The sequence below is a fragment of the Pavona decussata genome, unplaced genomic scaffold, assembly GCF_977016875.1.
Source record: "Pavona decussata unplaced genomic scaffold, jaPavDecu1.1 SCAFFOLD_179, whole genome shotgun sequence".
Taxonomy (NCBI): Eukaryota; Metazoa; Cnidaria; class Anthozoa; order Scleractinia; family Agariciidae; genus Pavona; species Pavona decussata.
The window spans coordinates 1,033,347-1,059,822 of NW_028145589.1; the positions used below are offsets into that span (position 1 = coordinate 1,033,347).

The window sequence follows — 26,476 nt, forward strand, 5'->3', positions numbered from 1 at the left end:
CCCTTCCAAAATAACTTTCAATAGAGCATCCCAACTGGCCTACCCATTTCCGGTTCATTAATTTCCTGTATCTATGACGTCATTAGGGTAGTGACACGTCAGGAGTTTACGATCGATTACAGAGGCTGTTCGTGTCTCAAAATGCCGGGCGATCCGAGCCCAAAAGGTAAGATTCATCTACACCAAAGCAATACAGTTGTATGTGCTTCTGACTGAAGGATAAGTACTTAGTGAAAAACGTGAAAATGTTAGTTCAAAGGCAAAAAGGTGTGCTGTGGTCTGGCATCTGCATCTCAGACCACAAGAAACGTACGTAGTCAATATGGCGCTCATTACTTAAGCTTGTCTTGTCGAAAAAGCGCTTTTTTTCGTTCAGTCTTCGCTCGATTCCCTCTGATTTCAGATCACACGAAAATTTTGTCCCATAGAACATTTAAGTTCCGTTTTTAATCCATTTGCATATAAGCTTACTTTAATTTTTCGAAAGGGGAGAACAACGCTACAGAAATAGAATAAGCTTATTTTAATTGAACGAACTTCGCTTACGCTTGATAAGTGTAAAGAAATTCCATCATGCTTTAGTTTTAAAACAGAATGATTGAATTTCTCTTATCCAGAAAATTCTTGTTGTACCGAATCGTGTTCTCGTAGGATTACCTACAGAAAACTCTAAGGCAACCAAGAAAATATTTATATCTCATCTGAATATTCATACGCCAAAGACGCTGTTAAAGTTATCCCACAGGGAACGATCGACTTTCTTCAAACTTCTTGTATAGTGTTCATGTTGTAAACATGCATTTCTCTACTATTTTAGCTTCTTCTGGCGGCATTATAGCTTATAACCACGATTCAGCTCGCGGATGGAACGATCCACCGACATTTGCGTTCTCCAATAATAAAACCGGAAACAAGCCGAAGTTGGATTTGAGAAAGAGAGTATCTCACCAACAAGCACTGCACGGAGTTCAGGCGCCTTCCCCAAGTCAACACACACCTGTTGTTGGCAACAAAGATGATGTTATCAATGGTGAGTTAAGTTCTAAAGTAATTGAAGATAGTGATACGGGTAATTTGCGAATTGCTGCCTTTTATTAGAGTGTAGTTTGGTTCTGAGGACGACATATATACATACAGAAATATGACTCACCAGTTCTGTTTTAGTTCATTGTGTTTTTATGGTAATTCGTTTTTATGATAAGACTTGGGCAAAGTTGTGTCCACAGTAACATACCTGCCAACTTTTTCTGAGTCAAATGCGTGAGATTTTCATCTCGTCATGAGCGGGATTTCTGAAACGTCCCAGCCACTTCCGAAGATTTCCGACGATTTTCTGAAGACTTCTGAACATTGCCAAAAATGTCCGAAGATGTCCTGATGACCTTTGAACACTTGTGATTCGAATGGATTGTAGACGTTTGAAAGCTTTTACGATTGTCAAAAAGTTACAAAGTTAAAATTAAGGACAATTTAGACGGTACAACTTTTGCTTAGGACTGTCGCGTGCGATTTCTAGAGCATGCGCTGCTCGCGTCATGCAAAAAGTCGCACACAACTCTCATCATTCAACATTGCCTAAACCTACCATTGTCATGGAAACATGACAATCATAGGTTACGATTGTCAATTGTCATGAAAACATGTTTTGAAATCCTACGACATTTGTTGTGAGTACACGACAGTAGCAAGCGAGTTGAAGGTTTGATTTACACAAAACAATTTGTGTCGTAGGCCTGTTGTAAGCTTGTCACATGCGACAAAGTCGTACTGCGTAAATCGCCCTGTAAGCACCTTTTTGGGGGAAATTGAATTGAATTTTTATTATTAATCATGTGTTAAAGATCAACAACTCGTCCAGATTTGTGAGTCAGGCATTAGGAATTCTCCTCGATGCGTGAGAGCGATGCCTTTAGTCTGCAGACATGAGACTCACGCATAATGCGTGAGGGTTGGCAGGTATACAGTAATTAATGCCTTTTCAATCCTTTTCTATTATCCACACAAGAATGTTTAAAAATGACAGCAAAGTTTTCTCGTTTTGAGGCCTTGGGGCTACTCCCCTATATAAGCTATATACTTACATTTGGTGTATGGGGTGCCAAAGGATATGGTTTTAAAGCCATTATTGTCTGAAATACTGTATAGATTTTAACCATTTTGGTCTGAAATTCTGAAAATGGGTATTTATTTTACAGAAACGGGTATGGATTCTAGAAGACCAGGGGCTGGTTCCTGAAAGGTGTAATAACTCTATTCCAGAGATAAATGTGTCTTATTCCAGGAATACCTTTATCCCCGGAATAAATTCTGTATTCCTAGAATAGCAGATTTATCCCTGGAATAACTGTTCTACCTGGTATAGTTTATTCCTCCTTCCAGGCCCCTGGTCTGAAAATGGGTACGAATTTTAGAGGTCAGGTCTGAAAAGGATTACTGGAAAATTACATCTTTTGGTCTGAAATAGGGCCAGAGTTTGGAGTATCAAGCCGCACACCCCCCCCCCCCCCCCCCCAAAAAAAAAAAAAAAAAATCCGAGAAGCAGTCCCCTGGGTTTTGGGGAGGGCTTATTACATGTAGTGGAAGAAATATTTGCATTTCAAAACTGGTTGGGTTTCACAATAAAATCAACTTGAAACACTAACTTAACACTTTGAAAACAGCTTAAAGGGGCAGTGTCATGGGAGATCAATGGGAGATATCATGATTTTTGGCCAAAATTCACTAAATTTAAACTTTGAACACTGTTTTAATTAATTTCTCAGTTGCCAATTTAAAGAAATAAGAAATATTAGTAGTGATTCTAAGATGAAAGGTTAACCAAAATATAGTAAAACCGGCGATTTTTAGTACGTTATGACAGCGAAATTTGAAAACGTCCGCCAGACGTTTTCAAATTTGAACCCCTCTCTATCTTGGTCACATGCCGGCGAAAATATCCGTGGATAGTTTCTTCGCATTCTGATAGTCTTTTAATGGAATTTTGTCATTATATCTTGGCTACTATCAGCCGAATAGCGTCTTTCCAATTTTCAATGTGTTACTAAAAATAGCATGATACTGTCCCTTTAACTTGACAGGCCATATGCTTATATCAAGGAGTGCTTATTATCAAAGGAAAATAAGTGCTGCAGATTTTGGGGGCTTATGTCTAAATTTTGGTGTTTGTATCAATTTTCACAGGTGTTGCTGGGCTGACTCTCAATGGTGTCAGGCAGCCAGTTTATACACCGCCGCCAGTGACCACTACACCTTTGGTGAGCAACATTTTGAGCCCATCAGTACCAGCTCATTTTACAAGAAGTATATCCACTCCTTCATTTGCTAGTGAAGTTGTGTCTAATAAAGCGGAATCCACTGTTCACGCAACGCAAATTGCAAGTTCAGGAACTGTAGTGGCTAAATCAACAGAGAATTTATCGGGAAATCTTGGGCAACCATTGTTTGATCTGAAAGACCACAGTTTTGAACCAGTAAGAACTGCACACTTGCACAGCATCCGTTCAACAGCAGAAATCGGCGATCATCTAATAGATGATCACCACAGCCATCATGCCTCGCCGCAGATTTTTCATCCAATTACCCCACCTGTAACAACTGCGCCTTCAGTACCAAGTTACCAAGCTACGTCAGCAGCCATTCCTCCTTTAGGACATGTGACGCCTCCCCCGCCATTACCATACCAACCCCCTGTGGGTCATGTAACACCACCACCTTTGTACCCTGTACATGGTCAAAGCCCCATTCCACCAACAATACCAATTCAGGGGGGTGGTGTGGCTAATCAACTTCCACCAGTACATAGCATGACTCCGCCACCTCCCCCTGGGAATCATGTTGTACCTGCGGGATCTTTGAGTGCTGGTAACACTCCACGGAGTGCATCACCATCTGGTGCAGAGAGTAATGGAGACAGTGTTAATGCAGTGGATGACAAGGAAGGTCTAAAGATAACAATGGATGCCTTGCAGGATGTTATTAACAAGCTTGACGACACATTAGAGGTTAGTTCACTCTCCAAAAAAATGTTATTGAAATAACATTGACATTTAACCAAATTTGCATAGAAGAAACCTACAGCCGCACACAGGTGGCGGAAATCTGTTGCTGTTATATCTCTACTGCTTTCTCTCGACTCATTTTGTTATCAAACAATGTTGGCAGATGTTGTTTAGGAGGTCATTAGGAAAGGACTGACATAACAAAATGAAACGGCCAGATGCCTCTGGTCAGAATAAAAGTTCTGGAAATTGTCACATTTGACCAGGACTGGTGATTTCATTGTAGACAGAGTTAAAATATTAAAGGAATCATTTAAGTGCCAGTATACTGTAGGTCCTCCCCTCAGAAGGGGTGGGTAGGATTGTTTCTTGTTTCTGTACCCACACCTTCTCCTCTCACTCAGCACTTGATCACATCCCCAGTGTGCATGGATGGAAAAATGAGAGGCACCATTTGATAATAGTCAAATCTTCAGCAGAGAAGAATGTCATTGTTCAGTTGACAACAGGAAAATGTTGCTAGTACAGTTGTGCTTAGGTTATCATCCTTTATGACTGAATAACTCTACTGTGGAGTGATGTGCCAGTTAGCTTCCACAACTTATACAAGGGAGACCTGTAATTGCCTAAAATGATTATTTTGCAGTCAAGTGAATATAACTTGCTACTTGTTTTGCAGAAAAGAGTAGCTGATGACATTTTAAGAAGACTGCAAGTCATGTCTCAGAATTGGACTAATGGGAAACTTAGCCATGGGGTTAAAAGCAGAATGATAAAGCTTGCTAAAGGTAACTTCTTGGTCCCTTAAACTGAAACATCACAATAAAAATTCTTTGTATACATTGTGACCGAGACAGGTAATGAATTTTGTGAACCAAAGGGCCATTTACATGAAGGACATCTCAACCAAGTAGGAACCAGTAAAGTTAACCAACAAAAAAATTGTGTTGTGAACATCTAATGTAGAACATGATCTTTTTTTTTTTTTTTTTGAAATTCATGTATAAGTGACAATGATTTTGCTAACATGTACAGCCATGGCTAAATGTTCTAACAATGTTGTACAACATTTATCCAACAATTTAAGAACATTTAGCACTCCATGACTTTTTGTTTGACCAACATTTTTAGTCAGACGAATGTCTGAGTGGCGTTAGCTGACATTAAGCAGCGTGTCCAACATCATTGTACAACAAATGTTGTACAGCAAATTATGCTAGAACGTGTAGCCATGGCTAAAGAGTATGTCTCCAGGTTGTTGATTTTAAATACTGGATCTGTTGCTAAGTTTCAATGATGCTGGCACATTTAGCATGCTTATCCAGCAATAACACAGCTACATGTCATCAATGTTTCAGCTGATTCTCTTAATCATTAGCTAGATAAGGTCTCTATGTGTGCCCACCCTCACTTTTATCTCCTGCATGTGTGTGCTGACCATTCATAGCTGGATTAGCTCAACAGAGGAAATTATGTTTATCAGAGTTCAAAAGTTAATAAAAGTTATCTTTTCCTAACCTCTCTGCTTGGACAAAGTGGAGCAAAAAAATTGAAGTGGTCCTGTGCATTTCAAATTGGTATTTATATTAATATTTTATTAATTTGTACATCAAGTTCAAGCCATTCCAATCTAAGGCAAATTTGAAACAGAGTTTTTGGTTTGATATTGATTATGCTGTCACAGTAAGACACTAACTTGAACTTAAACTTGTTTTCTTGTTCAGCTCTAGATGATGGCAATGTTGAAGAAGCACATCACATTCATATTTCACTCATGGTAGATTTTGTTGCTGAGGTAGGTATTGACCTTTTACTTAATTCTTTAGTGAACAGGGAACACATGCTAGTTTCTTTATCCTCAGAATTAGCCTGTGACTTTTTTGTTGCTTCTCTCAATTACCTGAGATTAGGAAAAGGTCACAGGCTAATTCTTTGAATTTAAGCCTCAAAATAAAAAATAAATGAAAAAAGGATACGGAGCTGCTTGCCAAATTTGAGCTATCTGGATTTCATAATCAAATAGCGTCTGTATTTCCTCAACTGATCTTTTCAACTTACAGTCAACTCCCTTTATTGCGGACACCCTCGGGACCGCGTGTTAGTGTCCTTAATAGTGAGGGTCCATAATAGCAGGAATTTGTTTCAGTCAAATGTCTCCAATTTATTATGCTGGGGATTTAGCTGCTGTCTGTATTATTGAGGTGTCCAAGTGTCCATAATGGTGAGGTGTCCGCAAGGCAAGAGTTGACTATATTTTAAATTACCCCTGTAGTCTTTCTCCATCAGCTGCTAATTTACATTGTTGTTTAATTCTTTGTCCAGGTAAACCAGTGGATGGTAGCTGTCAAGAAATTGATTATTTTAGTTCGCTCATCAAATGCGTTTCCAACTCACTCCTGATGACAAATGTAGTAAATGTTTTAAATCTTGTGGAAAAATGAATTTTAAATGATGGTGGAAGCATGCCTGAGACATAAGCCCTCAAATCTACAGTTGGACTAAACAGAAGAAACTGGAAAAACTTGTATTAATAGTGGGATCTATTTGTTTGAATATTATTGTCAGTTAGAAAAGAGGTTTACAGGTGTAAGTATGAAATCTTTAGCACTGTAGGGTTGAAAAAATCCAAGTCATTACTGGCTACAAAATTGTTTTTTAACAGAGTTAATGCTATTTCAATTATTGAGTATTTCTGGAAAACAATCCTAGTTTTTTAAGGCTCTGGAACAGCTCTTAAAACTGAGGATTTTTGCTTTAAGACTCTAAGAAAATGGCTACATTTGCATTAGAGGGTTACACTCTGGCACTTGCATCAAATACTGATGTTTTGAATCCTAATGGGTATAGTGCACAATTAATTTAAACACACTCAGCAAAAGAACAAAATTTTATGCAAAACACCAGTGTTAACTCTCTGATGCTTCCACAGCCATTACATCAAGCTTCTGTTGATTAAAGTTAGTCAGACAAGGTAAATGTACATGAAGTTTTAACAGTATCAAAATATTGTATCAACATAGTTTATCATGTCTTATTAATCTTTGAAACGATTTTTATTCGGGTTCTTGACTACTCCTGAATTTCAAACTCAGAGATTTAAACTGAACGCTGTTGATAGTATCCATCTTCCTTGGTGCCAAAGACATTGATTTTGTACACAATTTTGACATGTAATTCTGTTAATGAACCAATTGGGACTCTTGACTGTTGCCAGGTAGTGAAACATTTCGTATCGAAAGGTCACAAAACATTACAGATAACTTGCAAATATTTTATTTTGAAAAGAGCTCTACGGAACTAGTTTATTTTCTAAAATTTGATTTGAAAGCATATCGTATTTAGATGAAACATGTCAAGTTAGCTGTGGGACAGCATCCAGGTCCTACTTCTCTGACAAATCACCTTCTGTGTGGTTTTCATTCAAAAGTGAGGTGTTTGAATAAAGTCACATTAAGATTTGAGACACTTTGAGACAAATATTTTATTATAATTAATAAAAAATATATTTATTATCTTACAGAGAAGGTGGACAGTCATGATTGTTTCTAGTGATTTATTGGCCTTGAATTATTCCAACGTTTATATATACTGTACTGATCAATCTGTGTTAGCTTGGTAAATTTACAGGTGACGTACTGTCTGAATCTAAATTAATGCCTAAAATAACCCAATGTAGTTAGTTAGATTGTAAATAAGAAAGAGAGTGTAGTGATCATCATGTAGATTGGATTCTAACAAATGAAAGAAATGAGCAATCACGTTTTAGAAGGAGTAATAAAACTGATTTTCAGGAATGGTGTAGCATAAGGTTTGTTTCATTAATTTTAAATTGGTCTTGTTGACACGTCAGGAACAGTGTTGCTTTGTTTGACAAACCATGTAAAAATATAGAACAGACGTAGTGTTGTAGTTAGCCCAAAATAAAACAAGGTGGTTCAGTCACTTTCCGAATAAGGTGTATGGAAATTTTACAGTGTGAATCTTTGTAAATTAAAGTAAATTGTAATCCTCAAAACTTGAACTCTGCTTTCATCTACAACAGTTCATTATAATTCCAGAAACTGGGAGTAAGGTGTTCTTGTTTCTTTTTTTTTTTTTTTTTGTTTTAGTTTTGTTTTGTTTTGTTAGAATGGTGAATGGTGTTTCAGGGTATGGATTTTGACCTTGGGAGGAGCCTCCCTTAAAACTTTCTTGAGAACGCCACCCAACCCCCACCCTCCCCTAGGAGGAAAACTTGCTTTCTTCACCTCTCCAATACACAAGTTATGCCATGGCACTTAACATACTGCCAGATTCAAAGGCTTTTCAGCCTGAATTAAAAGTTTCTTTTCCTTATATCGTGTTTTAGAATAATATCTTATTTTTTAAAAAAAATCTCTGGGCATTCCATAACTTGGCTGATGGCTTCTCACAGCTTGGATAAATCAGATTGTGCTGAGTGAACTTTGTTTAACCACTCCACCATAATTCTGTTGAGCTCTAAGGGACTGAAGAAGAAATACAGTTAACACTTACAACAAAGGATTGGAAAGAAAAACATTCTTGAAATTACTCTTCAAGCCATGCTGAAAAGTGATCAGGAATAACATGAAACACTGACGACATACCATTCCAGAGTAACAAAGTGACCTGCCTCCTCTATGTGTGCTCGATCTAGTTTAGGAACCTTAAAAACAGAAAATAAATCATAAGTGGTGGGCAGATGTCAATAACATTAAGATATTAGAAAAAAAATTGTTCCTCGATCATGTCATTATATCAAACAAAAAGGTTTCGTTTTTAGGATCGAAAATTTATGTTGAAATACAAGCTTTCAACTCCCTCTCGGAATCCTTGTCAAGTGGTGTAGGACGTTTTGTCACATGATTAAGTTGATAAAATATCAACGTCCCAGTAGATCGTCAGGAGCTCATATCCAACGTCGCGATTCAATGTCGGAGCCTAGCAATGAATTTCAATAGCCTCTATAATTCATTAAGATAACATTAAGATAATACATTATTTTGCATGTTAAGGACGGTGCCTACTAATACCGAAGTATTTTTTGCCGGTTTATGACTATGCGAGAAAAGCAGATCTTAGCAAGGCCTATTGGAATCCAAAAGGAAAATTGGGGGTAACCACGCATTTTTCAGAGGGAATTAAGCAATAATATCTCTAAAAAGCGCCAAAATATAAAGCAATGTATGGGATTTTTTCCTAAATTGAAGCTTAATTATCTGTGAAAAATGCATGGTTACCCTCAATTTTCTTTTGAGATACCAAAAGCATTTGCTAAGTTCTGCTCTCTCTGTATAGTTTTAAGCCGCGCAAAAATATCCCAGTATTAGTAGGCACCACCCATAGGAAACCCGAGTATCTTGTGATGCGCAGTAACAATAGTAGGCACCGTCCTTAAGCAAAGGAAAACTACTTTAAAAAATTCAGGCATGAATGGAAATTAAACCAATGACTGTAGTGATTTATACCATTCCATAGAGGGCAAATATATGAATCAACATGATCACTTACAACGTATTTTTTTACCGGAATGAAAAATCCTTCCCGTGATCCTAACAACTCAGCGGTTAAAAAAAATACCTTAAAAAGATTGTTCAGTAGTACTTTTTCTTACCCAGTGATCCATTTTGGCACAAAACTGAGGTCTGATAAGAATGTCATGTCCTGTAGTGATCATTAAACTTGGTTGCTGTACCTAGCAAACCAGCAGAAGAAATCTTTACTCATGATACACCATTACACGGTCAAACAAAGTTGTTATCAGCCATTTTGCTGAGCAATATGCAGACATGTCTGTGAGTGCGATGATCAGTTCAAGCATTACCTTGCGTCCAGATATTTTACAATTCCATTGCCAGTCTTTCTCCATAGTTCTGTACCAATTTAATGGCCCTCTGAAAAGGACAAACAATTTCTGCCAAATACATGCAACATGTGTTAATTAGCTTAACTGACTTCATCTTTCTCAGTAACAACAATTATTAATGACAAGTATTTAGCGCTGAGATGCTAATTGGGGACACTGAAAAAAATTAAACAAACTTGTCATAACATTAAGTTTGTTAAAGATTGTAACTGGTGGGAGGCAGACCAAGTAGCTACCGGTATTTAATTTTAAAATACATAGCATGGCCTTGGATTTGACAACAGGATTACTGTAAAACAAATTCAAGTGGTCAGAGTGAGATTTGAACCTGGAACCTCCAGATTGCAAGACCGGCGCTCTAACCACTAGACTGCCAAATGCATTATTAATTTATGTTTGCTTTAATAGTTTGTATTAGTTTCCACAAAGTCGACTTTGAAAGTTTATTGATAAAACAGCAGTAAATACAGTCGACTCCCGATAACTCGAACCTTCAACAGAAATTGAAAAAGATTCAAGTTATCGGGAGTTCGAGTTATCGAGGGTAAAATTATATAATAGAAAAAGACCTGAAAGGAAAGGAAAATTGGTTAGTTAGAGGTTCGAGTTAGCGAGGGTTCGAGTTATCAGGAGTCGACTGTAATATTGAAAACATCACTCTTAATAAAATGTTACTTTTCATGACTGCAATAACATTAAGTTCAAATCACAATGTTACTTTTAATTAATTTAATATACACTGCTGCAACAGACTGTGACTTGCTGTATTGTGATTAACCTCCGTACCAATCATTTCTGCATTTTTTCCACATATCGAAAGCAACTTTCACTGAATGTCTGGGTGAATGACCAAGTCAAATCTTGCAGAAAAAATAAATAGATTGAAATGCTTGGCGTTTTTTTTTTGTGAGTAATTAAACAAACCTAAATCCTGTTTTGGAATACATCTCAACAAGATACTTCACATCATCATCAGTTAGAATCCAGCTCTTTTCAATTTTGTCTGACAGCCCAACAAAAAGTCCACCTGAAATAAAATTATACTTTGTTTAAAATAATGCCTTAAAATTTTGCAGGAATTGAACTATAATACACACAAGGCAGAAAAAAGTTGCCCTGATGACTAAGTTATCTTGATTTTTCCAGCTGAAAATCATTAATTCAAAACCCAGTAAGTCTAGTCAACTATTCGTTAATTTTAATGTGACACGTCTTAACTTCCATTGGAAATCTCAGCTACATCCCAGCTAGCATAAAGATAAATATATTCCTAAGGAGTGGAAAGGAAACTTGTTGTATGGGTATGCCTGGATGAAATGTGTTAATGTTGCAGTAAATATCCATACTCCCCCCAAAGAGGGTTTTTTATTTGAATCCTCTCACCCCACCCTTTATACTTTATACTTACTACTCAATTTTGACACTCTCTCTCTCTTGGAATACTAATGACCAGACTGTGGATATGGATATGTTCTGTAAATTATGCAAAATCACGGCACCTAAGAGAGGGTATATACCAACAAGGGAGGTGTGGGAACTGGGAGTAAATTGTACAGGAAGCTCCAACCCCTGTACCTCCCCTCCCCCAGGCATTTTTTGGTTCTTTTTACTTGACTTCAGAAGTACCGTAAGTTTTACCAACAAATGCTCAATTAGAAAGTACACTTTTGAAAATCAATATTAAATACTCACCTCTTTCCAAAACATCCCCAGTGCTCACTCTGACCTGATAAAAAGGAAAATAGCATAATTTGGTTTACCACACACTTGGTTTATTAAGTAACATTAATACAACATAAGGAGACCATAACCTTTGAAAAAAAAATATTTAAAAAAATATGTGAAACTAAACTTAATTACATCCATTTGAAAAAAATTTCTTTCTGAAATAAAAGCTGAACCCCTTTGAAGAAAATATTTTAAACAATGACCCCTTGAAATCAAGTGTTCCTCCCTGTAAGACCTGGAGAAGTATTAATATAAGTTTCAATCTTTCATTAACTGGTCTCACCATATCTGTAGCTCCTCTTATCAACGAGATGAAAGATCGTTTGACATCTCTCTCAAGTTCTTTTTCCGCAACACCCTGTTGATGTAATGAGATCAATTTGACAAAATGAAGCATTTTCCTATTGTTCTTCCATTGTCTGGAAAGTTCTTAAATGGGGAAGGCACAAAATGGCTGTTTGGAAAATCACTGCCAGTTTTTTGAGACGACAGGATGCACAGAAAAGGCATATGAGGAAACACTGATAAATGAATATTAAATAAATAAAGAAAGAAAAAAAGAAATGGGAATTTCAATGTCTTATCCACCGAATTATCCTTCATCCACTGTTTCCTTGTCAAATTGGAATTTAGAAATGTTGGTTTTTATGTGGGGAGGAAAACCGGAGAACCTACAGAAAAAAACTGTCTGGATAGGGACAATTTAGTTCTAAGTAACAACAACTTCAACCCACATCCATTTACATTGCTACCATTTCTAGATTTAACCTGGTCAATAATGGGTTAGAGTAGAAAAAAGTTAATAAAAAGAAAACAGAGAGAAGGAGAAAGATGAAATGCAGAAACCCAACATTATCTGAAAACAACTTACAGTAGTTTAAATCAAAAACATCATGGTCACAGAATAAGATAGACTACAAAACAATCTTGTTTGGTCCAAGTTCACAAATAAGCATCAATGATGTACTTTATACTAAAACTGAATTGGGTGACCTCTGATCCCGTGCAAAGCTAAAAAAAATCTTCTTTAGTTAATTTTTTCAGTTTTTGGTAGACAATTCACTTGCACACAGCCAAAATCTGGGTCAATTGCTAATTAAGGTAAAAGAAAAAAAACCCTGAAGAACTTATACCTCTGTGTGGAAGTAGAGTTGGTATTGATATACTCCTGGGTTTGCCTGCAATCTCTCCAGTGGATTGATGTTAGGAAAAGTGGGTAAAAAAGGAGTCATATTTATCACAGCACTGAAGAAAAGAGCAGAAAACAAACTAAGAAACATTGAAATATTAAGGGTTTTTTCCATTTAACAGAACTGGCTGACCAAACTGAGCAGTTCATAAACAGAATTTACCCATTTGAAGGATAAGTTTTATCCTAGTCCTTGAAATTTCTTCAAAATAGCATGTACCATTTTCAAACTGATATTTCTTCATTTTTCAAGATTTTGCAGCACCATCCCTTCAAAATGACGTAATTTACAGTCTGGGCAGCCAGTTCTGGCAAATGAAAAGCACAATAAAGTTTCACTTGATAGCATGTGTTGGAGAGTAATAAGTTAGTGGAAACATCTATCATATCTACAGCTATTTAGGCAGCCAGCAAGACATTTCAAAGTACTGTTAACATTAACTAAAGACATGACACACCATGCATATTACAAGCAGTAAATTTAGCTTTACAATGTTGTTGTTTACAATATTTATTTCAATTGTCCTATGTATAATTTCTGTGATTTAAGGACAGTGCCTGCTTTTGCTACTGGGCATATGTCCTGCGAATCTTGAGATGGTCCAAGAACCTCTAATTTCTTAAGAAAGATGAGAACTAAGTATAAAACTGTTTTGCACAGTTTACAACTACTAATTATTATATAGGAAAAGATGTTCTTACCAAGACCTCTTCAAATTCAAAAAGAACATTCTGGGAGTAGCCACACATTTTTCAGAGATAATTAAACTTCTATTTCGAACAAAAAAAAATGCCACACAGCGTTATGTATTTTAACGTTTCTGGAATTATTGTTGCTTAATTATCTCAGTCTGAAAAATGCATGGTTAGCACTAATTTTCTTTTGGGATTCAAATAGCCCTTGCTAAGATCTGCTTTTCCCACATAGCCCTAAGCCACCCAAAACTATCTTAGTTTGTATAATTAGGATCGAGGTACCGTCCCTTAACTGAAGTAAAATGTTAAGATAGTTAATATATATAATGTTAGGAAATATTAAAACGAGGATATCACAATGACTCACAAGATGCGCTCAGGGTAGTGAAGACTGAGGTCCCAGGCAATAAATCCTCCAAGATCACGACCTACGACTGTGGCTTGCTGTATATACTAATGAAAGAAATAAATTCAGCCCATTGTTTGACTATCACAGCATTAAAAAAAATTCAGCACTACTTTTAAAGAATCACAGTAAAAGGTTGGTTTTCAGAACTAGTAAAGGAAACAAGATTTCAGGCTAACAAATAAACAATCAGACTTTAAAAGATACTGATGACTATTTTGTATTACATGCGCAGACACGTTGATCACCAAACGAATAATCATAATGGTGTTTCAGTCACACTTTAGTCTTTGAAAACTGCACCATCATTACCTTCACTATAACCACTGGAAGTAATTATGAAACTTTTAGAATGCAGGTGACCACAAGACGCACAAATAAACTGTTCTGAATACATTCCGTTGCCGGATCTCTTGTAGTAGAAATGCACGTGCCAGACGTCACTTTACATGTAAATAAACCAAACTGATCGCAGGGCACTACGACAAATGGCTTATTTATTTGAGCCAACATTTCAACTTGTACCACAACTGAGTATAGTCTTCTTCAGGGCCAGAGTTAACTCTCTTTGTCCCTGAAGAAGACTAGTTGTACTAGTTGAAATATTGGCCCAAATAAATTGCCCTTTGTCATAGTGTCAGCCCTGCAATGACTTTGGTTTATTTACACTGGAAGTAGTTACCATGAATTGGTCAGACAAGCTTTCTTCAAAGAGATTAATAAACAAAGTTAATTTCTTGAATTATTAAAAATAATTAATCTGCATTACAAGTAAAGGTTTAGTTTTACATAAACAAGTGAAAACATGATGACTCCGAAACATTGTTTGGTTTTATCATTTTGTTTTCACTTGTTTATGTAATCTGCATTGCCTGATCTAAATTATTGAGAAGACATCATAAGTTTGATTCAGTCTGAAAGGAGATTATATATCTTTCTCTTGTTTTTCTTTCTTTTTTCAGTAAAAATCTGGAGCTAACCACTCACCAGAGAATTCATCAGGGCAATAACATCCTGAAGAAAAATAATAAAATAATAAAAATATGATTGTACAGCTTACTTATAACTCAAATGAAATATTATTTATTATTATTATTTGTTTATTATTTAGTTAAATATTAACCAAGAAAATAGAGTTAAGTAATTTTGAAGGTTAGCAGCCTACTGCAATTCAAGAGAAATCTTTCCACCAGTTACGAGCATGGTACAATAAGCTTGTTTATCTAGAGTATGCCACAGATCAGAGTACTCCCCCTTCCTGGTGTCTCTGTACACCTCACCTTGGGGGTGGGACTCATGCATGCTTTGTGAGAGTGTCAAATGATGGGAACAGAGTCTGAATGGCTGGATATCCACAGTCACCCACCACACTTGAAATGAGGGCGAAAATACTGTTAAAAGTTCTGTTTTTTTGTTTTTTCATTAAATTTTGTTGGACTAAGTCCAGGTCATTCAGTTCACAAGGTTAGCTAAACTGTCACTTTCTATGAGTTGTAAGGATGACCAGCAAACAGGAGCTGCAGTATTTCACCTAAAGCTGACCAAAGTGAAGTCCCTTGGATATCTCTCACACTCACCATCCACTGATGTGCAGTTTATAACAAGACTTGAAACTGGCTTCACTTTCCTCATTTCAATGAACAGCCATGATTATCACTCACACATTACAAAAAGACATGCTGAAAATTGACTTACAGCACAGACTATTTCACGGCCATAAGCATCAATTTCTGAAATGACATAAACATACATGTAAAATGGTGCATTGTATCACTATGTCTGAGTTGCTTCTGTCATGAACATGTTGAGTCTTTTTTTATTTAATTAATTATTTTGTACTTTCTTTTGTCAAAACTGTCGGACATGGTGTGTTAAAGTAAGTCAGTCTGATGTTGTGTGCTTCCTCAAAACACCTAAACCTTGAATAGTATGATCATAGATAATCACAAGTGATCAGGGAATTTTTGGAGTCAAAGTATTGGTTAGAGGTTTCTTCTGTTAACCCTTTTTTTTGGCCAGAGAACCATCATGGTGGGTCCCCAAATAACTTGGTCAATATTTGGTCAATTGCATTGAAATTTTGTCAGCAAACTGGTCTTGGAAAGATCTTTGCATTTAAAGAAGAAATGGTACCCCCTACCACCCCATATTTTTTTTTCAAATTTTTTAATTTGATGCATTTATGGACTCTGACATACTGTATCTAATGTGACTCTATGTATTAAAAGCTGCACATTAATCTACAGCTTGGGGGTAGACATATCACATGTGCCAATCAGTGAAATTTTGTAGTTATAAATTTTGATGTTTTAAAACCATTTCTGTCAAAGACCTCATTTCCTTCAGTTATCTTGAGATGAGAAATGAATTTCACTCATCAAGACCTTCCAAATGGTACATCACACATGAGCATTGTGTTGTTATTTGCCGTTTTGGAAAATTAGGCCAAGAAAACTTAGGCTGGAAAGGGTTAAGCTGCAATCCCTCAGTATGTTCTTTTGTGCTGTTTAGCACTTATTAAGGTCATTCCCCTAAAATAGAACCTACACTCAGATTTTTTCCAAACTTTGCCCATGTGTGGTTCACTATAATTATGTAAACTACAAAAATGAAATAAAAAGAGGGGGTCCCCATGCTTGTTCTTCAGCAACGAAGCATTGAAATATGTTAATTTTTGCATGTTTAGACAAAAAGGACTATAATAGAGCATTTGCCAAAAACAGGAATTATTTTCTGAAGAGAACAGTTAACGGCTCATTCCCTAGAATTTTTTCCTTGTTCATAAATCATTTTCGATGCGAAATCTGTGTGAAAACTATTCGTAACCAGTACTACTGAGATATTCAACAAAATAATCTAATTCCTTACTTCTGAAGCTAGACCAAAATGTCCATTGGCTAGATATTAGGTGCAAAATTTGATATTTCGAACACTAGGATTTTCCTTAAATTTTCACGGTAGTTAGTAAACGATATTGTGGTTAGAAATCTGAAAAGAGAAAATAGGTTCGCCGGGTTTGTTTTCCAGATATTTCACAAAGCAGTGGTAAATCGAGCTTCAAAACTGGTTTCTCCGCGAAGGGACTGGGGCGAGTCTTATGAAAACACCTTAATTTCCGCGCAAAATGCAAATTAACAATTTTGTTGTTAGATGCAAGTCAGATTGAGTGATACTCAGTAGTTAGCTAGAAATGAGCGTAAATTTCTTATTTTGCCAATGTGCGCAGTAGAGTTGCGCACTGCAAAACAGGGGAATGACCTTAATATGGAGAAGCCTTCCAAAAAGCACTGTCAGTTCATAAACACACCATAAGGACTAGATGTTTGTCCCATTCCTCGCAGATCTGGTGCTATCACTCTATAGCCAGCAATAGCAAGAGCTGTGACCTGAAAATGAAACAGACAGCCAACTAAACTTACTTTTAGATTAAACTAAATACCACTCATCAACATTCAAATCCCAGCAGTATGCAGGATGTTTGTCCCATGAACCTAGTTTAATGGCCTTAGTCCCTGCAAGTCTCCTCTAGCTCAGTGGAAGAGCATCTGAACTAGTAATAAACTGAAGGCCATAGGTTCAACTCCTGTTGGGAGAACTAAGATTTCCTTCGTCCGAGTATGCCTATGTCATTAACTGAAAAATACATATTAATTATATCTCAATATTTAAATATATTTACTTGAGCCTGGAGCTAAGTGAGTAAGTAGCATATCAGCACCAAAAACTTAACACTATTTATTATGTATTTAACAAAAAATAATGGGCCAGCTATTTAAACAGAGTCTTACTTAGGCTGCGGCTTAAGACAATCAGTGAGCCTCCAAATCCTTTATGATTGGTTTATTTTCAGTAGATAAATAGTTTTCTAGTCTGGGATGCAAGCCTTCTTGTAACTGGCAGTAGCAGACAATGTTTAGATATGACTGTTGGCAAAATTGAAAATGGCTTAGAATGCGGTTTTGTTAAACACCGTCTAAACTGTCTTTTAATAACTGACGCAACGAGTCTTAGATGGAGGTCATGGCTAAAGATAAATAGAATGAGAATTAACCAGATCCTCTTTAAAACCTGCCTCTAAATTTACTAGCACCATTTGGAATTACCTGGTATTTCCAAATGTACCACAACTCAGGAAAGCCATGAAGCAGAATGACGACTGGACCCTGTCCCATATCCACATAGTGTATCCTTATGCCTGTCTACAAGTCAACAAAACAAAAGGTACTTTTAGTTTGTCATTTTGGCACATCAATCTGAGCATTGATGTCACATAATTCACAAGGAAGAAAATGAAATATTAGGATGGTATAACCTTAAGATTCACATAACAGTGAACTACATTTTGAGGAGTACACGGCTCAACTGCATATTGTTGAAAAACCTGCAAAACAAGAAGGAAGTTTCTGTAAAGTGCTATGATTAAACAAATTGCATTTTGTACTTGTATGGGTTGACTAAGAGATTGGCCATGAGAGCCATCTCGCCAACCGATTAACCATCTGCCAAGTAAGAAGTTCCCACAAGTCTCCTGTAGGTCAGTGATAGAGCACCCAAACTAGTAATTGGAAGGTCTTAGGTTCAACTCCTGATAGGAGCAATAAGATTTTTTTCCAAGTATGCCTGCGGCATTTCACTGAATAATACATCATTCTCAAGTTATTTTAACCTGGAGACTTGACTGTCCACCAGGGTGACTGACTGACTGACTGACCTGCTCAAATCAGCAATAAACTGAATATCTGTTTGATAATCTTGACTGCTCATTTACTGTGACTTGTTGATTGGTTGATTTTGCTGACTGACTGACTGACTTAGCTGACTTGACTGACGTGACTGACTTGACTGCCTGACCCGACTATCTGACCTGACTGCCCTGACTGACTGAATGACTGATTGACTGACGGCCTGACTGACTGGCTTGACTGACTTGACTGCCTGACTGACTTGGCTGACTAGACTGACTTGACTGCCTGACTGACTGACCTGACTGCTTGACTGACTTGGCTGACTTGACTGACTTAACTGCCTGACCTGACTGACGGCCTGACTGACTGACTCGGCTGACTTGACTGACTTGACTGCCTGACCAGAATGACTGACTGTCTAACTGACTGACTGACTTGACTGCCTGACCAGAATGACTGACTGTCTGACTGTCTGGTTGACTGACTGACTGACCGACTGACTGACTTGACTGCTTGACCCAACTGATCTGACTAACTGAATGACTGACTGACTTGGCTGACTTGACTGCCTGACTGACTGACCTGACTGCTTGACTGACTTGGCTGACTTGACTGACTTACCTGCCTTACCCGAATGACTGAGTGTTTGACTGTCTGGCTGACTGACTGACTGACTGACCGACTGACTGACTTGACTGCTTAACCCAACTAACTGACTGTCTGACCCGACTGATCTGACTGACTGACTGACTTGGCTGACTTGACTGAATGACTGACTGACCTGACTGCTTGACTGACTTGGCTGACTTGACTGACTTAACTGCCTGACCCAACTGACAGCCTGACTGACTGACTTGGCTGACTTGACTGACTTGACTGCCTGACCTGAATGACTGACTGTCTGACTGTCTGACTGTCTGACTGACCGACTGACTGACTTGACTGCTTGACCCAACTGACTGACTGTCTGACCCGACTGACCTCACTGACTGCCTGACTGACTTGGCTGACTTGACTGCCTAACCCGACTGACCTGACTGCCTGACTGACTTGGCTGACTTCACTGACTGACTGACTGACTGACTGACCTGACTGCCTGACTTGGCTGACTGCCTGCCTGCCTGACTGACTTGACTGACTGACTGACTGACTGACTGACTGACCTGACTGACTGCCTGACTGAGTGACTGACTGACTTGACTGACTTGACTGACTGCTGGACTGACTGACCTGACTGCCTGCCTGACTGAGTGACTGACTGACTTCACTGACTTGACTGACTAGACTGACCTGACTGACTTGACTGACTTGACTGCCTGACCCGAACATTTGACTGACTGTCTGACCGACTGACTGCCTGACTGACTTGACTGCCTGACCCGACTGACTGACTGACTGACTGACTGACTGACGGCCTGACTGACTGACTTCACTGACTTGACTGCCTGACTGAGTGACTGACTTAGCTGACTTGACTGCCTGCCTGACTAACTGACATGGCTGACTGCCTGACTGACTTGGCTAACTTGACTGACTGACTGATTTGACTGATCTGACTGCCTGACGTGACTGACTGACTGACTGACTGAGTGACTGACTGACTGACTGAGTGACTGACTGACTGACTGACTGCCTGACTGACTTGACTGCCGGACCTGACTGACTGCCTGACTTGACTGACTGACTGACTGACTGACTGCCTGACTGACTTGACTCCCTGACCTGACTGACTGCTGGAGTGCCTGACCTGACTGACTGCCTGACTGACTGCCTCACTGACTGACTGACTGATCTGACTGACTGACTTGACTGCCTGATCTGACTGACGGCCTGACTGACTGACTTGGCTGACTTGACTGACTTGACTGCCTGACCTGAATGACTGACTGTCTGACTGTCTGACTGACTGACCGACTGACTGACCGACTGACTAACTTGACTGCTTGACCCAACTGACTGACTGTCTGACCCGACTGACCTCACTGACTGCCTGACTGACTTGGCTGACTTGACTGCCTAACCCGACTGACCTGACTGCCTGACTGACTTGGCTGACTTCACTGACTGACTGACTGACTGACTGACCTGACTGCCTGACTTGGCTGACTGCCTGCCTGCCTGACTGACTTGACTGATTGACTGACTGACTGACCTGACTGACTGCCTGACTGAGTGACTGACTGACTTGACTGACTTGACTGACTTCACTGACTTCACTGACTTCACTGACTTCACTGACTAGACTGACCTGACTGACTTGACTGACTTGACTGCCTGACCCGAACATTTGACTGACTGTCTGACCGACTGACTGCCTGACTGACTTGACTGCCTGACCCGACTGACTGACTGACTGACTTGGCTGACTTTACTGCCTGCCTAACTGACCTGGCTGACTGCCTGACTGACTGACTGACTGACTGACTGCCTGACTGACTGACTGACTGACTGACTGACTGACTTGGCTGACTTGACTGACTGCCTGACCTGACTGACTGAGTGACTGACTGACTGACTGCCTGACTGACTTGACTGCCTGACCTGACCGACCGACTGACTGACTGACTGACTGACTGACTGCCTGACTGACTTGACTGCCGGACCTGACTGACTGACTGACTGACTGACTGACTTGACTGCCTGACGCGAACATTTGACTGCATGTCGGACCGACTGACTGCCTGACTGACTTGACTGCCTGACCCGACTGACTGACTGACTTGGCTGACTTTACTGCCTGCCTGACTAACTGACCTGGCTGACTGCCTGACTGACTGACTGACTGACTTGGCTGACTTGAGTGACTGACTGACTTGACTGATCTGACTGACTGACTGACTGACTGACTGCCTGACTGACTGACTTGACTGCCTGACCTGGCTGACTGACTGCCTGACTGACTGACTGATTGACTGCCTGACTGACTTGACTGCCCGACCTGACTGACTGAGTGACTGACCTGACTGACGAACTGATCTGACTGACTGCCTGACTTGACTGACTGACTGACTGACTGACTGCCTGCCTGACTTGACTGATCTGATTGCCTGACTTGACTGACTGAGTGACTGACTGACTGACTGCCTGACTGACTTGACTGCCTGACCTGACCGACTGACTGACTGACTGACTGACTGACTTGACTGCCAGACCTGACTGACTGAGTGACTGACCGACTTGACTGCCTGAGCTGACTGACTGATCTGATTGACTGACTGACTGACTTGACTGTCTGATCTGACTGCCTGATCTGATTGACTGATTTGACTGCCTGATCTGACTGCCTGACTGCCTGCCTAATCTAACTGACTGCCTGACCTGACTGCCTGACTGACTGACTTGACTGCCTGACCAGACTGACTGACTGACTGACTGACTGACTGAGTGGCTGACTTGGCTGACTTGACTGACTTGACTGACTGACTGACTGACTTGACTGTCTGATCTGACTGCCTGATCTGATTGACTGACTTGACTGCCTGATCTGACTGCCTGACTGACTGACTGACTGACTGACTGACTGACTGACTGACTGACTGACTGACTGACTGACTGACTGACTGACTTGACTGCCTGACCTGACTGCCTGACTGACTGACTGACTGACTTGACTGCCTGACCAGACTGACTGACTGAGTGGCTGACTTGGCTGACTTGACTGACTTGACTGACTGACTGACTAACTGACTGACTGACTGACTGACCGACTGACTTGACTGCCTGACCTGACTGACCTGACCGCCTGACTGACTGACTGACTGACTTGACTGCCTGACCTGACTGAGCTGACTGCCTGACTGACTGACTGACTGACTGACTGACTGATTGACCTGACTGACTGACTTGGCTGATTGAGCGACTTGACTGAATGACTGACTGACAGACTGACTGACTGACTGACTGACTGACTAATGCACCTACAGATTGACACACTAACAGACTGATAGACTGATGGACTGACTTAGAGTAAGATCAACAACAATTACAGAACCTTTTGTTAAAACTTACATCAATCCCTGTAAGTGCCTTCAATTCCTTTAAAGCTGTGATAGGACTTTTCACAAGAATAGTTGTCATCCCCATCTCTTTTGCTGGTTTAAGGTTTTGAGGCGAATCATCCAAAAATATTACCTGAAAAGTGAAGTTTGTTCTTGTCCATAAGTTTTAGATAATGAAACATACATGAATTCAAGCAACACCTATGATGAAACAAAAATTTATAAATTATTATAAAAAATTAAGTTTCAAGGGAATGGATGAATAAAATCATGTTTTACAAGTATAGATCTACAAGTGCATGGTTTCAAAGAAAAATTTCAACTTTTTTAATAGTTTGTCACATTCAATAAATTAATATTGACCTTCATGACAATTTGATGCCATTCCAAATAGCAGAATACTAACCTTTGCAATATAGTAAAAAGTAATTATAGTGATGTGTTTCCAAGATGTTTGCATTAAATTAGGATTAATAAGGACAGAGTACGGAAAAAGTAGCTGATACACTAAAGGATGTTTTAAGCAAAAAATATTGTCTTTAATTTTATTTACAATCAAAAAAGCTGAAAGAATTAAAAAGAAACAAAAATGAGAGGAAGGTAACAAAATCATAAATCATGCTGAGTTAACTTGGGCATTATTCACATTCTAATTAATAATGCTTTTACACAGTTAAGTAAAAACTAGCGATATAATGTTCAATGTTTTCCTCTTGAGTTTGCATATTTCCATATTATAACAAATGGCAACATTTCAGGTTGAATCCCCAGTTGGGTTCAAGGATAGCTGCACCGCCGAATGCCATGATCATGACTTTCTTAAAATAGTGACATGTAAAATCACATACCTCTGAAGGCTTCACATTCATCTTGGAGCAGACAAGCTTGTAAATGTTAGGGTCAGGTTTGGAAAGACCAAGTTTACATGACTCAAACGTATCATCAAAATAGTGAAGTAGGTGTGGAAAAGGCAACATCTTAAAATTTGTCTCCATGTCATTGGTCCAGTTATTTGTCAGAATGCAAGTCTTGATGCCTGAAATAGGTTTGAAAAAGGACCAGTGAGAATTTATTAAATAACTTTGTTGCACTTTAAAACAACATCCAACAGAACACAAGTTCCACAAATTTCATACAAAATTTAACAGATATTTTTCAAAAAAAGGGCATGAAGAAAGATAACATCAACTGAAATAGGCAGCAATATACAGCATGGTTTAAATAGAATATCACTGGGCAGTAGCGGCTCAAACTCTTCAACCGTTCTCTTCCCAAAGGGAGGAGGGGCACGGGGATTTGAAGTCCTTGCTTCATAAACTCTTCACACCCATTCCCCACCTCTTCAGCATCTTCTCCCATTTTTTTGCACTTTTGTTAAGTTTTCCAGCTTTCCACAGAGTTAGATGTTGTGCAGATGCCTTTTTTCCCCTGGTTCCTCCTTGCTTCCCAGTTCCTGACCTTTTTCTTTGAGGTTCCTACCCTCCCACCCCCACCCCCTCCCCATTCTCCTAAACAACAGTAACTGTTTATATTATCTAGGTTAATTTTACCATGCTTCCTCAGGACCGTTGATGCATTTAGCATTTCTGGTATTACTTTAGCAGATGAGAGGTATTCATCCATGATTTCTTGAAATTTCAACTCCTTGCAAAGGTCAAACCCCTCTTTTGAGGCATACTCTTTGTAGATTGTGTCCATTTCTGAGCAGAACTGGTGAGGACAAAAAAAAAACAGAAAACAGATTTTACATTTCTAGTTGGCAAAGAAATGGTTTAAGTGACTTAGTATTATTATTATACCCTGCCAGCAAAAGGAGTTAATTAGAGGAAGTCAGTTTTCCGTACCCTGATGGTGGCTGTATTTCACTGTAATGAATTGGAAAATTCGCAGCCCCATTCCATTTTCGACAGCCTGCATTGGGCTGGCTATCATTCCATATGTCGGTGAGTTCTTAAAGTCTTCACATAAAATACTGACCTGTGAAAGAGATACTTGGCCAGTGTCAAGTCTTTTTGCATTGGTTAGAAAGCTTTTAACCACAAACTCACTGCAAAAAGAAATAATGATATCATTAGCAAAGTTAACAATAAAGATTGATTACCTATCAAGCAAGACCCTGAAAAGTTGGGGGAGGGGTAGACAGGAGGGGGACCCAGATATAATGTGGACTGGGATTTGTGAGATAAAAGTTTTGAAAAACCAAAAGCATTGAGCTTATGCGCCGATCAAATCGAAACTTCAACATCCCCCCCCCGGGCAAACCCCGGGCATTTGACTATTTTCTGTGCCCGGGAGTGGGGAATTTGACGGGTAAGGCCTTCCCGGGGGTGGGGAATTTGACCTTGCCTGGGTGGGGTGGGGAAAATTGAACCAGAAGTGGCAGGTTTCAAATCGCTTTTTTTGAGGGGGCGCCGAAGCCGCTAACAGCTATAAACACGTATTTGGACGAGATGGAAGAGTTTTAGTCGGACAATGTCAATCTCCGAAACACGGCAAAGGTTGTTTAACAAGAAATACAACATATTTAAAATGAGTTAGCCTGCTACGTAGACTGTTCGAGTGGCAGGGTATTCTGTAGTTTAAGCAAAAGCGGCGGTTTTTCATTCGACCGTGTTTTTTTTTTCTTAACTGTTCACTGCTGTTTTATGGCTATTCGAAAAACCTCTGCAGACACAAATGCGGGAGAAAGGCGCAGCTTGACTCATTACATAAAAAACTACATCGTTTAAAGAACCATAAATACATATGAATTAGTTAGCCGGCTACGTAGAATGTTGTTCGAGTGGCAGAATATTTTGCAATTTAAGCCAAAGCGGTTTTTCATTCGACAGTGTTTATTTCTTTCACTATTCACTGCGGGTCAACGCCGCAGCTTGAGTCATTGTATAAAAAATCTACATCGTTTATATACAATCTATAAAAATAATTAATATTTTTAAAAGCACTCTCACTTTTGAAGACCTTTTTTTGTAATGCTGTATCTCTTCCGTTTTTTCCAATCATTAGTTTCAATGTTAAAGTTGTGTATTTTGTAGTAACTCATGACAGGAGCTGACAACGATTGTTCTTTAGGAGGGGCATTTGACAGACAAATCCAACGATAAGGTAGGACATTTGAACACCATTTTCGCCCGAGGAGGCAGGAATTTGAACGATCGAATCTTCAAAAGTTCAAATGCCAGGGGTTTGCCCAGGGGGGGGATGTTGAAGTTTCGAGTTGATCGGTGCATTAGAGGCAGGAACCAAAAAAAGGTGTGGGGAACAGAAGTTCATCTTTTAAGCCCCATTCCACCCACCCCATTACCATATTCTTAGATGGGTGGTTACATATGCAAACAGCAGAGGCTTGTATGAGGCACCATGTTTGTGCACACATTACTATCTTGAGGTCCACTGGATTTATATGCGTCGGTAATCTAGGTAAACGAAGCAAAAAACAATTGACGCTAGGGAAAAGATTTCTGTACAACTCCATACATGGATTTTGCAGACGATTTTGCATAAGGCCTCATTTTTCATGTTTTTACTCAAGCTCTGTTTCCTGACTTTTAATTTCTGTTTGTTTATGAGGATAGCATGGAAGTCAGTCGAATGTATAATTAATCTACGGGGCTGTACCTCCGGAAATCTTACTACCAGGCTTAGATCTCACACGCACATCTCCTTCGGCAAACAGCGCGCTTCAGCTATATTCCATGCAAGACTCGTAAAGGTTTACTTTGAAAATCCCTACCTTGGGATGCCTTTCTCCCATGAATACTTTTGAAATGCAAAAAGAGGACTTGTAACTATAACACCTCCAAGGTCAAATATTACGAGCTTCGTCATTGTCAGTGACAGATGCCAGTTTGCAGTGCAACTTCTTCTTTTCTTATCTTTCGTTCACTCGTGATCCGCCATCTTGAATACC

The 26,476-nt window shown here is 39.1% G+C and overlaps 2 protein-coding genes across 3 annotated transcripts; one reads left to right on the forward strand and one right to left on the reverse strand.

Moving 5' to 3' along the window:
* The first annotated feature begins 35 nt into the window (after positions 1-35).
* LOC146463339 (uncharacterized) lies at positions 36-6,759 on the forward strand. Of its 2 annotated transcripts, XR_014856934.1 has the most exons (7): positions 36-166; positions 818-1,030; positions 3,181-4,001; positions 4,678-4,786; positions 5,723-5,793; positions 6,321-6,562; positions 6,612-6,759. XR_014856934.1 is itself a non-coding variant. In XM_085084593.1 (6 exons), the coding sequence occupies exons 1-6, from the start codon at positions 142-144 to the stop codon at positions 6,396-6,398; spliced, it is 1,317 nt and encodes a 438-aa protein (XP_084940719.1). In that variant the 5' UTR covers positions 36-141; the 3' UTR covers positions 6,399-6,759. The 2 variants fall into 2 exon arrangements, 1 of the variants encoding a protein (XP_084940719.1); XM_085084593.1 differs by having other exon boundaries at positions 6,321-6,759.
* Positions 6,760-8,073: 1,314 nt separating this feature from the next.
* On the reverse strand, positions 8,074-26,476 carry LOC146463340 (bifunctional epoxide hydrolase 2-like). Its single transcript, XM_085084592.1, has 19 exons — positions 26,300-26,476; positions 24,544-24,613; positions 24,117-24,276; positions 23,415-23,602; positions 22,577-22,699; positions 18,196-18,264; positions 17,987-18,082; positions 17,191-17,269; positions 15,579-15,613; positions 14,871-14,897; positions 13,845-13,930; positions 12,726-12,837; positions 11,876-11,950; positions 11,557-11,590; positions 10,789-10,891; positions 9,823-9,892; positions 9,613-9,693; positions 8,606-8,664; positions 8,074-8,485 (listed from the first exon to the last, which is right to left on the reverse strand). Exons 1-19 carry the CDS (start codon positions 26,392-26,394, stop codon positions 8,407-8,409), a joined length of 1,641 nt encoding a protein of 546 aa, XP_084940718.1. The 5' UTR covers positions 26,395-26,476; the 3' UTR covers positions 8,074-8,406.